Raw genomic sequence first — 14,247 nt, 5'->3', positions numbered from 1 at the left:
CCAAACAGGACCCCCACAGAGCAGGTGTGATGTGGTGGTGGGTCATTCTCAGCGCTGCAGTGACACTGACGTGGTGGTGGTGTGTTAGTGTGTGTTGTGCTGGTGTAGAGTGGATCAGACACAGCAGTGCTGCTGGAGTTTTTAAACCCCTCAGTGTCTGGACTGAAACAGTCCACCGACCAAAAACATCCAGCCGACAGCGTCCTGTGTCACTGATGAAGGACTGGAGGACGAGCGACACACACTGTGCAGCGACAGATGAGCTACTGTCTCTGACTCTACATCTACAAGGTGGACCAACGAGGGAGGAGTGTCTCACAGAGTGGACAGAGAGTGGACGCAGGGTTTAAAAACTCCAGCAGCACTGCTGTGTCTGATCCACTCTACACCAGCACAACACACACTAACACACCACCACCACGTCAGTGTCACTGCAGCACTGAGAATGATCCACCACCACATCACACCTGCTCTGTGGAGGTCCTGAGCGCTGAAGAACAGGGGAAATGGGTATATGAAAGTATGCAGAGCAACAGCTGGACTACAGTATATAACTGTAGAACTACAAAGTGCTCCTACAACATTATGGCTGTTGGTCAAGTGACATGTTTTTGTTGATTGCCTAAATGACACTATGTTTTAAGAGAAAGTGGGAAGTGCAGTGTTCCCTGAAGCACTCATGAGTTCCAAAGAAGAGGAGTGGGGAGGAATCCGAGGAACGTTCTTGGTTACAGTGTGCCCACCGTGTTTAAAACTGTGGGGAAACTGCTGATAAAGAAGCTCAGACGGCTCTCCCTCACTGGATTCCACTGTGGTCTGAGGCCTTCTGTTTAAACCGGGAACTCACTGACTTAACCATAAATCTCCACTGGCTTCAGCACAGTCACTTTTCTCCACCTAGCACGGGTTAAACGTGACGTCCCACAACTTCTTCATTAAGTGGGACACATCCTCCCTCTTCTCCACAGTGGAACACAGTTCTGTTTCTTAAAGAAACGTCTGTGACCTGCTTTGGTCCAAACCCCACAGCAGTGTTCTCCCCCTGTGTAAACAGCCCCTGTTCAGAACGCCCGCTTTCAGCACCTGTTCCTTTAAATGATAATGAGCCGCTCTCTGTTCACCCCGACCCCGAGCGCACAGCAGTGAGGAGCGAGGAGCAGAAGCTCTGGTTTTTAGCTGTTTTCACTCTGTTCTCTTTCTTCTCCGTTTTTACTCAGTGCTCTTATTTCTCCGCGCTCGTTGTGTCTGCTTCTCTGAGTTTAACCTCGTCTTTGCGCTCTCACATAAACACGGGTCCAGCGCCGTGATTGGACAGACTCAGACGAGGGGGCGGGGCCATTCTATAGTCTCTGTACTTAACATCAGAAGCGGAGCAGAATCAGAACGGCCGGCTTTATCCCGTGTTTTTTTGACTTAGGCAGCACAGAGGGAACTGACTGGGTGGTCTTGTTTCACAGTGTGTGGGTTGGTGGGTTAATGCACGCAATCAGTGAAGTTTGTTTCATTTGAATTTCATGTTGATTACTGATTGTGTGGTGTCCCAATGTGTGTTGGAGGAACTGAGTGTCTGGAAAAGAAGACTTGCATATATTTGGGGGAGAAAATATCCAACTTATGATTTCAGATGGAGGTCGTTTTCGGTGGTGGTGGTGAATAGTTTCCAGTCTTTATGAATATGATACATTCTCGCAGTGGTATTGAGGTCCTAGGTAGCACAACTGCAGCGTGTATCAGGGAAATCTGTCTGCAGAAATGGAGAGGAATGTGCGATTACTGGATCATGGAGGAGAGCCACTGAGTCCAGACTGGATTTGTTTGAATGTGGAAGATAATGTGAAGTCTCGGCCACAGCGGTTTGCACTGAACAGCATCCTCCTGCTTGAAGTAGTCTCCCGTTTCAAGCCGCATTTGTGGGTCCAAGACGGCTGTGGAAAATAGACGTACCCCCCCCCACCCCCTCCTCTCTGGTTTCCACTAGGTTTCCGCTTGGTTTCTGCTCATCGAGCCTTTGAAAGAACAAAAGCAGTCTTTTCTCTTACAGATGTTCTCTCACTCTGGGTTTCAAAGACTATACAGATACATTACGGCTCAGAAAACACAGGGAACAAGCATCAGTTACTGAAACCGCAGGGTGAGACCGTCATCCAGGGGTGGTCAAGACTTTTCCAGCAACTTCAGGACTTTGTGAGGGTTGTCACACACGTCAGAGCTGTAGACTGGTATCTGAACGTGTCCGTACCGAAAGCTAAACATGTGACAGTTGCATTACATTTAAGGCATTTGGCAGACGTTCTTATCCAGAGCGACTTAGAAGGTTACTGGTGTTACAGGTAGGACAATGCAGTGTTAGGAGTCTTGCCCAAGGACGCTGTCAGTCATTTTCTCTTTAGTGGGAGAAATTCATTCTTCAAATTGTTCTTCATCATGTTGTGAAACTGCCACCTAGTGGCTTGGATGTGTCAGCAAATACTGTGCTAAACCTATTATTAACATGACCACCCCTTGTGGGGGACCCACTCTATGGAGCATAAGCAGGTCCATTCAGGAACGACAGAATCTTCGTCTCATGTGGGCTACAGTTTATAGAAACAAAGTCAAAAAACAATATATAGTCACATTTATTCATATTTCTGCTTAATTTTGTGGACAAAAATTGGCTTTTCTGTTTTAAAACCAAAAGTTCAAGGTTAAAGTGAGTAGAGGTCTTTGTCCTGTACCAATTAAAATACAACAAATACAACCTTCATTATTCATATTCAATCACTGGGCATAAGGTAGGAACACCTCACACATTCACCCAGTCACTCACATATTCACTCATTCATATGGACACTTTTTGGACATCCAGTCCACCTACAAACGTGTGTCTGGACTGTGGGGGTCCCAGAGAGAGAACACACCACACAATTCACCGACAGTGGCCTCACAAATGATCCCACCCAGTACCTAGTCCAAAAGTCCTGTTTCAGTCAGAAATATATATCATGTTTATAAAGTAATTGTTTAAGTCAAGGATTTACCCTGCGTGGTTTTGTTGTTTAGATGTTAGAAGACATATCCTGACTGAAATAAGTGGTTAGCAACATGGCGGCCATGTTCCGAAAATTCTTAAAACACAGATTTAGAATATTAGGGTTTATTACACCATACCGAGGCAACCAATCCTGTCAGCTTACAGGGAGGGGCTTTCAAGCAGGAGACAAATTGTGAAAGAGTGAATGAAGGTAGAGGCCGGGACTAACTGTATATTTATAGATCAGCGTGTGCTGAATTAAGGTGAAGGTGACGAGTTACAGCTAGGAAACTTTTAAGGCCTTATGGGACTTTATGGCTGCTAGGGGTTTAATCCAATGTTGTGTCAGAAATTATTCACAATATAGTGCATTATTTTGGGGTTCCACCATTTTGTAGCTGTGCCTGCAAACGTTGATCATATTCACTGCACTCAAAGAATCCCACAGTGCACCGCAACAAGCAATGTACAACCGTTGTACGCTAGTGGACAGCTGATACCCATAATCCACAGCTCTGTTTGGTAAAAACCTGCATGAGTTTATGTCTAAAATCCTTCACTACCCTCCTGACTTCAGTTCACTCTAATAACGTAAAAACGAAGGGGACTTTTATTTCTCAAAAAGATTTCTACAAATTACACAGCAAACATCCCACGTGAAATAAATGTTGGCCACTAGGTGTCAGAGTAACGGCTGTTTCATAAGAAGAAAGCGAATCAGTTAGGAACATTAATCATTTCTGACTGCTCCTTTAAAGCTTTCCACCAACCGTCAGCTTCCGTCGTGTTCCATGGGAGTTGTAGTTTTTTGTAAGGCGCGCTACGATCGAAGTGCACTGCCCAGCAAACACACAACTTCCACACAACGTTGTATTTTAGTTGTGGTTATGTTGGTGGCCACGTTACTTAACAGGCACTCTCTTACTATGTTGTTAATATGTTGCACTAAGGTTGGTGGCAATAAAACCCTGCATCTACTTTCTATCAACCTATTGATAAAGGTTGCAGTTATGAACTATGTGGGTTGGTGCCAACATAACCAATGAAGTACGTTATGACAACTGCGCGAATCAGATTCTACTGGTCCCGCTGCAACCTTGTGTCCACCTCTCTGCAACCTGCTCCTAGAGGGCACGAGAGAAATTCAATTTTTTGTCAGTTGGCGAAGAACCGTTGCTGCGTTGAAGTCTCACAGGATTTCAGGTGAGTGATTTATAAATTATGACTATAAAATATAAATTTTAGAACATTTTCGAATGTATATGTTGTATACTATATACGTACTACCATAGTCCCCATTTACAGACAATTCTGGGTAGATAGCTCAGTATTCTTGCTTAGTTTATCAGCATTATTTGTACAATTGATGTTAGCTAGTTAGCTAATGTTACTGAACAGAACGTATAACTAATAAGTTATACTAATATACTTATATTTAAAACTATAATTTTAAAGAGCATTCGAGTCCCACACCTCTTCCAATAGTCGCCTGCCTTTTTCGTTGGTCCTGAAGTTATTTTGACGTTTTAAACGAGTATTAGTGTGGCAAAAGGGTGTTGGGAGTCGACTCTTCTGATTCTAAAACTCCTATGACTACAATAGACAAAATACTTTTGTCTTTTTGCCATCGTACTGTATAGCTACAACTGAGGGAAATGTTGATAGAGGTGTGTGTCTCTGAACAAAAGAGAGTTTGAGTGACTGCGAGTGCCATGAATGGGTTAATTGGCAAATGCTAACGCATCTCACTGTAAGTTCAGTCAGACGCATTTCACATAAATGTCTTGGTATGTCTACCTTTTAACTGCCCAAACAATAAATTGTAGGCAATTTCACTTGCTGTTGTGTTATGTGGATACTATGAGGTAGCTGGACTTAATGTGTGCATTTCTTTTTTCCGTTTTCCTGTCGTCCACATGTTGAAATACATTTATCATCTCGTAATTAATAATTGCGTATAGGTCTAACCTACCATTTAGAAGTTTAGAATAATAATACAAAAGTTTTTAATCCATATTCTCAATAATGTAAAACCCATTTACTTTAGTTAAAATGTTTAAAACGTTTCTATTCTACACTTAAATACTACTAATGTGCAAATTTACAGGTCTCGGGTAATTAGGACACTATCAAGGATGCTCTAAACAAAAATGAATTATTCAGAATAATGAACTCATGCATTAACTCATTATACATCAATGTATATTTATTTATCAATTTATTGTTCAAATAATTTTTAAAATATGTAATCAAATATGTAAAAATACTGTAAATGAATAGTTTGTAATATTTATTTTCCCAATGCGATAGTTATTAATGTACAGTGACATGCCAAATGTCATGGAGTAGCGTTATGTAAATTGATTATCAAGTGTTACCTCAGAGGATGACTTGGCAATGCCCGTACCTGTATACATTGTGAGGTGTTATCCTGTGAGTGAGGTTGAACATTGGCCAGCATGCTAATGTCAAGGCGACATATATTATCAGAGTTTGGAAAAGGCAAGAGAGCATGTGTCAGACAGATGGCATGTTCCACTTCCAAAGTTGAGTGGGCATTTAACATTCCTCTATCTACAGTATAACATGTGCAAGGAATACATAATCGAAGACTTTACCAAGACAAGCGATCACAGGTCAGTGCAATGTTCTTTAGCTTCAGCAGGATATGGGAGCACAAGGTCCACCAGTCCATGTCTTCATGGGGTCTGGGTCACATACACACTGTACAATCAGTCCAAAACAACCGATTCATTGGACCAAGCCACATGTTGCCAGTCTTCTAGCGTCCTTTTAGCAACCTTCTGAGCCCATGTAATGTGGTGTTTGGTTTCATGGTTTGAACAGAGGCACTCTGGTAGGTCTTCTTGTGGGTGGACACTGTGCTATAAACTGTGGGTGGTAATGCCTTCTATGATGTATTCCCTGTACAATGGATTGAGTAATATTAAGTGGCCACAAAACTTTGAAAATGTTATGTCCCATCTGTCTGGCACCCACTATCACGTCGTTCAAACAGTCTTTTAAGGTAACATCACTTAATAATCAATTCACAAACTGCTATTCTACGACATTTGGCATGTCAGAGTAAATTATATTTTAAATTATTTAATGACCCAGTCACTCCTACACTCTTATTTTACAGCAATATAATAATGGATTTGTGATAACAGTTGATGAGTTTCTGACTTTAAATTGGACCTCTTAATATTTAAGGATGGTTAAAAGAGGATGGAGCAGGAAAGACTACCTCAAAAGATGGAGATCAGCCAGGAGAATTCTTGGAGGATTAGGGGTCTCAGAAAACAAAACAGAAAAAAATATGATAAAAATTTCTTCTCTCATATCTGAGGCAAGCAGCCAGGAGCCTATTGTAGGGACAATTTGCAGTCCTTACTTGTCTGAGGAATACAGCCAGGAAGACAATGAGACTGACTGCAATTATTCCTTATTTGAGGCAAACAGCGAAGATGCCACTGTTGAGATTGGCTGCAGTGTTGCATGTAACACATGTACATATAATGCAACAACTCCCTCTCAGTCAAGTCTGAGGAAAAAGGAGCTGAAACAAGATATACAGAAACAGCTTGCATGCTGGGTGAATGATAACAGTGTTTCACATAGGGCTGTTGATGATCTTTTGAAAATCCTTAGCTCTGTTGGTTTAACAGTACCTTTAACCACCCGCACACTTCTGAAGACAGCTAGATCTGTAGAAACAACAATTAAATCTGGAATGCAGTATGTACATTTTCAATTAAGACACCAACTGTCAAGACTAATGGAACGCTATTCACAGGACAAAATAGCATCATTAGAGTATTTGGAGCTTTCCCTAAATATTGATGGGCTGCCACTATTTAAGAGCTCAGCAACTTGCTTGTGGCCAGTGCTATGCGCAGTGCATTTAGATCCATTATTTGTCTTCCCTCTCACTCTAACCTCAGGAAACCATAGACCAACAGACTTGTCCTTTCTTGAAGATGCCATTTCTGATCTAAAAGATGTACTACAAAATGGTTTTGACATAGGAGGAAAGAATATCAAAATCAAAATAAAATGTGTTGTCTGTGATGCACCTGCACGTGCAATGGTTAAAAACACCAAGCAATACTCTGCTTACTATGGGTGTGATAGATGTCACCAGAGAGGCACCTGGCAGAATACTGTGACATACCAACAAATAGATCACTTATTTCTCAGAACAGATAGGACATTCCGTACACAGAGCCAAGCTGAACACCATCATGGTGGTACACCATTTTGTGAACTACCAATTGACATGGTAAAAGCTTTTCCAATTGATTATATGCACCAGACTTGTCTTGGTGTCATGAAAAAATTACTACTCATCTGGACAAGAGGACGAAGCAGGGAGACAATGATGTCTGCAGGACAGGTTGAAATTGTTAGTACTAGGCTCATAGATCTCCAGAAAAACATTCCCACATGTTTTGCCCGAAGACCCAGGAGTCTGAAACACCTAGACAGATGGAAGGCAACTGAACTTAGACAGTTTATGCTATATACAGGTAAAGTTGTTTTGCCTGGTGTACTTAGACAAGACCTATATGAGCATTTTCTTTGTTTCAGTGTTGCACTGTGCATTTTGTTAAGTCCTGACCACGTGAAACAATATGGGATGTATGCACAAAGTCTTTTGGAGTACTTTGTAGCTGAAGGCAGGGACCTATATGGATCTCAGTTTTTAATATACAATGTGCATTCTTTGCTACATATAGCAACTGATGGAATCATTCATGATTCTCTGGATAACTGTTCTGGATTTCCTTTTGAGAACTACTTGCAGACACTGAAGAAAATGGTTAGATCCCCTAAAAACCCACTAGTGCAGATTGCAAAAAGAATTTGGGAGAGTGAGACAGGAATGGCATTACAAACCAAAAAAAGAGGAGAAACATTCACTTGTCACACACCAGATAATGCTTTTCTGTCAGTGGATGGACAGTGTTGTGAAATTGTTGATGACACAAAGAATGGATATTTGTGCCGCATTTATAGCCAACCAATGCCAATGTTTGTGGAGCCATGTGATTCAACATTCATTGGAGCATATACATTTCACTGTGGAGACATGACCATAAGGATGGTGCCAAAAAATAAAATCATGAAAAGGGCAATCAAAATTCACCGAGGAAATCATATTTTGTACCTTACCCTTCTTCATAAGGAGTGAATGAATGAACTGCATTCAGTAACTAGCCGTCCCAGCAATAACAAGAACTATGTATATATGTAAATGAACAAACAAGGAATAAATAATGAATTCAAGGTTAAGTTGATGACGTGTAATAGAATATCAGATAACCAACTTATATATGTTTTTTTATATGTTAACAGTATGTATTCAGTTCTTGAATTTGTACAAGAGCGAAGTGTGGCTGTTGTCCCGGATTCCTGGGTGGAGAGAACATCTGAAGTAAGATTTTTATTTTAATGTAATGCATGTAATTCCTATACCATTATTATGTGATTGGTACACAGTTTTTTGTAGTTTTTATAACAAAACCTATGACAATTGACCTATCCATACTGGTTTGTACACAGGTATGAACTTTACAGTATGCTGAAAAAAAACTTAATTTCAGTTAAAATACTGTTAGAGTTTAGAGCTTACAGTTTAAAACACTAAGGTAGTTAACAATTTATACACTGAATTAGGAAAACCTACCTTGTGTCTATACTCATCATCCAGTTTATCAGCTCCACTGAAAACACCAGAACACTTTGTAGTTCTACATTTAGACTGCAGTCATCTGTTTCTCTGCGTACTTTCTTATCCTGATTTCACCCTGATTTTCATTGGTCAGATCCACTACAGGATGCACAGAGCAGGCATGAATTGGGTGGTGGATCATTCTCAGCGCTGCAGTGACACTGACGTGTTGGTGATGTGTTAGTGTGTGTTGTGCTGGCACAAGAGGTCAGACACAGCTGCTGAATTTTTAAAGCCCTCAGGGTCACTGCTGTACTCAGAATAGTCCATCAACCAAAAATTTCCAGCCAACAGTGTCCTGTGTGCTGCATCCTGTGTCCACTGATGGACTAGAGGAAAACCTATACAAACTCTGCAGCACCAGATCAGCTACTGTCTTTGACTTTACATCTACATGGTGGACTAACAAGTTAGGAGTGTCTATTAGAGTGGACAGTGAGTGTGCATAGGTTTTAAAAGCTCTGATGTGTGAAGCACTGATGTGTCGGATCCACTCACACCACCACAATGTCAGTGTCACTGCAGCACTGAGAATGATCCAACACCCAAATCATACCCTCTGTGGGGGTCCTGTACTACAAAGTGCTCCTGTATGGTCAGTGGAGCTAATAAAAGAACAGTGAATGTAGATTTAAGGTAGGTAGTCCCTGATCCCAGGATCATTCAATATATAACACTAATATGAAATTAACAATACTCCTTACATTTTTAGACATGTGTATTGCAATTTACTATTTTGTTAAATTGGATTTTTGTCACCAGTCTGTAAAGCTTGTCCAGTGTTTCAAGAGTAGTATTGAAAGTATGTAACATGATCTTACTTGCTAGTAAACTTGAAATGCTAGTAAATTTTATGGCTTCCTGTTCTGGCTTTAGAGTAGCCCTTACATGCACATTTTGATGTTTTCCTTAAACACACTCACTTGAATGACGTAGAAAATCGCTGCTTAATTAAATCTAGAAAGCAGCAAATATGAGAGTTTCCAAAAAAAGGTTGAGGCCCATCAAAGTAATTCAACTTCACTTATATGTTTAGGGACACTTTTGCTACTGGCCACCTAAAAATAAACAAAAATTGATTCAACGTGGATCTTTGCCCGACAAAGCGTTGTGGAAAAAACTTGAAGTCAGAGTTTTTAAATCATCAGGTGTGTATCAATTTCTGAAGGCTCATTGTAATCATTATTGTTAATTGTTTAGAAGCAAATATTTTAACTCTTGGGCACCAATTCTTTGCAAAGTTGATTATAAAACAGCTCATCAGCTAATGAGGAAGGCAGAGAACACTTCTTGTTTAGAGGAGTCAGATGGGAGTGGGAAGAAGCTAAGGGAAAAGAGGCCACCATCTCGCTATTTGTGTTATACCTCTGCCAGTGAGGATGGTAAATATTTAATATGATGCATGTATTTTAAAGGGCAATGTGTCTTAATATATTAAGAATTTGGTGTTCAATATATCAGTAAATATTACTTAACTGTGTGCTGCAGATGATAGTTTCCAACCTACCAAGGGTCCTAAAGTTCAAGCTAGATCTCCACCTAGATTGTCTGACTTTCTTGCACAAACAAGATGTGCTCTCTACCAAGGTAAGGCATTATTTATTTGATCAATATTAAAACTGTTGTATGTCTGAATGCATTCATGTATATGTAATGTTTATATTGCCTGTGTTAGATATGGAAAGAGGGTTGGATATGGCAAGAGAACCAGCAAGTTTGCCGAATTGTGAGTTATTTTCTTTTTATAACAAACAGCCACATGCACATATACATACAAACAATAATAGAAGGGAAAAAAATCTGGCATGTTTAAATAAATGAAATAATGTAGACATTATTATGTTACTTATAGGGTCCGAGATTCCTGTGGTTGTGGGTAGAGAACTGGAAATGGCCCAAAGTGAGTTACAGAGAATACATTTTGTTTTATTTTCTGTGATGCAGGTTTGGTATTGGTTTTCATGTATGGAAAATGTACATTGTTATTTATTTATTTATTTTATTATTATTATTGTTTCGTGTACTCTTTCTAGTTTACTTGACTAGTTTTAAGGCTTTATTGTGACTTTTATATTTGTCAGTGAAGAATCTTAATATAATATTGGAAGCCAAAATGCTGATTTGATTGAAGCATTACATCTTACTACTTCTTACATGCTTTATGATTGTACAATAGTACAACAAAGTTTGACCACTGCATTTAACTCATTCATGGCAGTGAACACACTCTCATACTAGGGATTAGGGGCAGTAAACACACATACATACACACACAGAGCAGCATTAGTTAGAATAATTAAGAGTGGGCATTGATTGGAATGATTTAGAACATGCATGAATGACAAGAAATGCAGGCTGCTGATATCTGAAAAACAAAAAAATTGTTTGTTTGTACTTTTAAACATTATAGCAAATACTGTGGAAATGGCTCTGTTGCATTTCAACAGTTGCTGAATTGTGACTATGAGAAGCATTAGCCCTCAGACAGTGATGTTTGTTTATATGGAAAACAACCAGTAAAATAATAATTTACTACACAGCCTTTGCCTGTTGGAATTTTAACAGAATATTAAGAATATAAATGTTTTCTGCAATTATTTTAGGACCACCCATTCAACCAGAGCGCTCTCCTCAAAGAGACAGTAAGTTTCTTTGTAAGTGTTCATTAATGTTATTGATAATGTTTGGAAATTATATTGACAAAATTCTGTTTCATAGATTTTCAAATGCATGTCCTCATGAAACTTGACCAGCTACTGCAGAAGCAGGAGGAACAAAGCCTTCTCCTTAAACAGCTGATTAATGCTAGAAGTGAGGTGCCAATGGATATGGAGTTTGTCACTGTGGATGATATGGAGGGTTTTAATAAGATTGAAATTAAGCTGAAAGATGAAGAAGAAGAAAGAAAAATGGTGACAAGCTCAATTAATCCAATGATATAAAATAAATTCATAATTACAAATCCAATTTAAATGCAGCATAGACAACTACACAGTTAAAATTGATGGTTTTATAAGGATTCTTTATTAAGGGAAATGGTGTGAACCCTGAACACTCGAAGAACCTTTTGCATGATTAAATGGTTCTTTGCATCATGAAGGAGTTCTTCAGACTGATGGAGAATGTGCTATAGATGGTTCTTTTCAGAAAAGTAATCTTCTATTGTTATGATGTTAAGCTTGTAACAATAGAACCATTTTTGGTGCCATACAGAACTCTTCTCTTAAAGGCACTATACAGAAAACGTCTATAGCACATTTTCAATCAATCTGAAGAAACCCTTCATGATGCAAAGAACCATTTAATTGTTAATCTGTAAAAGGTTTTTTTTTTTTGACTTATCAATGTAAATATAAAACCATTTTCATTACTAAATAACCATTTCAAACTTACCTCTAACACACGCTGTCAATCCTCTCATACACACCATCAAACCCTTTTATACACACCATTGAACTTCTCACACACACCATCAAACGCTCTCACACTCACCATTAAACTTTCTCTCACACACACCATCAAACCCTCTCATACGCACCATCAATCCATTGTTTATAAGTTGAAATATTTCCAATAAATAGGAAAATTAAAACTGTAAACTATACAATTCTCTTCATAGGTCAGGTACCTTGCCACCTTAGGGGGGCATTCCCTTGGAGATTCAGTAAGACGTACAATGCGCACAATTGCATCCTCAAGAATATGGGCTTCATTTAGTCTGAAAGGAAGGAAAGGGAAAATCTCACTTCAGAATCTAACCATTTACAGAGTAATAATGAGTGAGTGTATTTCTCTGTACTTGCGAGCTTAGATGTTTATGGAAAAAAATCAATGTTGATTGGGTTTAAAAATGTATGCTTCATCTATGCAGAAGCAGTGATGAGAAGCCAACCAGGATCAAACGCAGCAGACATTGAGGCTCACATAGCTGAAACTCTGAAGCATGCACCAGGGATTGCACGACGAAAAGGGAATGTAAGTAAAAATCTAGTGAAACATGCAGTGTGTAAGATTTAGGGGAGTAATTAGCAGAAATGCAATATAAAACCATATGCTTATTAGAGTATAATCACCTGTAACTACAAATCTGTGTGCTAGAAGCATTATGAGAAGCATCATTAGGTATTAGAAGTAGGGATGCACCGATTTTTATTTTTTCAACATTTGTTTGACAGTAAAACATACTTTAAGGAGGCAAAAACACTGCACAGCTTGCATGAGGTCATTGTACCAGTCAGATGTCAGTCACTTCTACTGTTAACCTTTCATACTTCCAGTCCCATATACTCAAATCCACACCTAGGATCGTTTCTGGAATTGGTTGGGCAAGAAGCTCATAGTTGGTTTACTTTCACATACAAAAACTCCATCTGAACCTTGGATTGATTTCGTAATTTCATACATCACTTTTCTGTAGGTTTGCAAATTGACAGGAAGCTTCATGCTGATTTCCATTATTTTTTGTTGGATATAAACACTCAGGGGCTTTTGGGATGCATGGCATTTCACAGTGCATGACCACGTGCAAACAAGGAGCCGCTCTCCAAAGCAATAAAAAATTAGATAAAAGTTTTTTAGATGGTTATGTTCAAGAGTCACAGAACATGAATTCAGTGATCATTTTCATAGATGATGATGTTTGGCCATGCAGGTGCTGCAGCTCGAGACATGCGTTTTCTGCCTTGCTCTCAGTACATGCACCAAACTTATATCTTATATCTGTGCAGTAGAAAAAAAAACGAAAGAATGAGCCCCACTAAAAACTTGGATAGGTGCAGAGAAGATGGGGATGCACCAGAAGGGAGGGATTTTCCAATTCACTGCTACATGTCACTAAATCTTACACAGTGCTCCTTATATGGCAATTGTAGCACAATTATAGGGATACAAGCAATGTTCATCACTTTTGAATTGTCTCATTTCCTCCCCTCCACAGCCTTTGGCGAACTCAGACCCAGTGGAATCTGAATCACCATCTTATAATTTCTTTACTTCTACATGAACATTTTCCAACCTCACTGTTCCTTAGAATTCATCAGACTGTTTTTGTTGTGTGAATAAATGAACTTTGTTCTGACTGACTCCTGTTTATTGTGCTCTGTGTTTAAAATTTGTTCTTAACTTCAATGTGAGTGGATGGAGCTTAACTGTTGTAAAGAGTGTATGTTTGTGTTTGTGTGTAATGTGTATAAACGTGCATACTCTTTTTGTAAAATTATTTTTGATTAAACTGCATTCTGAATGTTATTGTGATTGTCTGATATTTATTATGTTTGTGTAATGCTTGTAGTTATGTTTTGCATCATTGCAATTTTGGAAACAAAACTATGACAAGTACATTATCATGTAATTATGCTGAAATATGAAAACAAAATGGATGACATAATTTAATCTATGATATCACGTTTTTTAAGTATCTCTGTTCTGGCCACAGTAATGTCCGTATTTTGTAACAGACTAAAAATGATTGATGATGTGGATCAGGAAAAATGCACTG

General features: G+C 39.1%; 2 protein-coding genes across 2 annotated transcripts in view; one reads left to right on the top strand and one right to left on the bottom strand.

The window, feature by feature from the left end:
- mtx1b (metaxin 1b) overlaps positions 1-14,247 on the bottom strand; it is a 28,875-nt gene that overhangs the window by 13,888 nt on the left and 740 nt on the right. The gene's annotated exons all lie outside the window — the stretch shown is intronic.
- Positions 3,899-14,049, top strand: LOC136699571 (uncharacterized). The gene is made up of 10 exons (XM_066674389.1): positions 3,899-4,216; positions 8,375-8,453; positions 9,787-9,898; positions 9,992-10,132; positions 10,239-10,337; positions 10,426-10,476; positions 10,603-10,650; positions 11,354-11,392; positions 12,622-12,725; positions 13,687-14,049. The coding sequence occupies exons 1-10, from the start codon at positions 4,056-4,058 to the stop codon at positions 13,750-13,752; spliced, it is 900 nt and encodes a 299-aa protein (XP_066530486.1). The 5' UTR covers positions 3,899-4,055; the 3' UTR covers positions 13,753-14,049.

The sequence above is a fragment of the Hoplias malabaricus genome, chromosome 6 (assembly GCF_029633855.1).
Source record: "Hoplias malabaricus isolate fHopMal1 chromosome 6, fHopMal1.hap1, whole genome shotgun sequence".
In the NCBI taxonomy this organism is placed as follows: domain Eukaryota; kingdom Metazoa; phylum Chordata; class Actinopteri; order Characiformes; family Erythrinidae; genus Hoplias; species Hoplias malabaricus.
This window is presented reverse-complemented; position numbering and strand designations above follow the sequence as displayed.

What these genes read in the sequence shown, in the direction of transcription:
- LOC136699571 (XM_066674389.1), top strand. Translation starts at nt 4,056, where the DNA reads ATGAAGTACGTTATGACAACTGCGCGAATCAGATTCTACTGGTCCCGC. An exon ending in CAGAGTTTTTAAATCATCAG is followed by an intron (nt 9,899 to 9,991) that starts GTGTGTATCAAT and finishes TTCTTTGCAAAG; the next exon opens with TTGATTATAAAACAGCTCAT. An exon ending in TTGCACGACGAAAAGGGAAT is followed by an intron (nt 12,726 to 13,686) that starts GTAAGTAAAAAT and finishes TCCCCTCCACAG; the next exon opens with CCTTTGGCGAACTCAGACCC.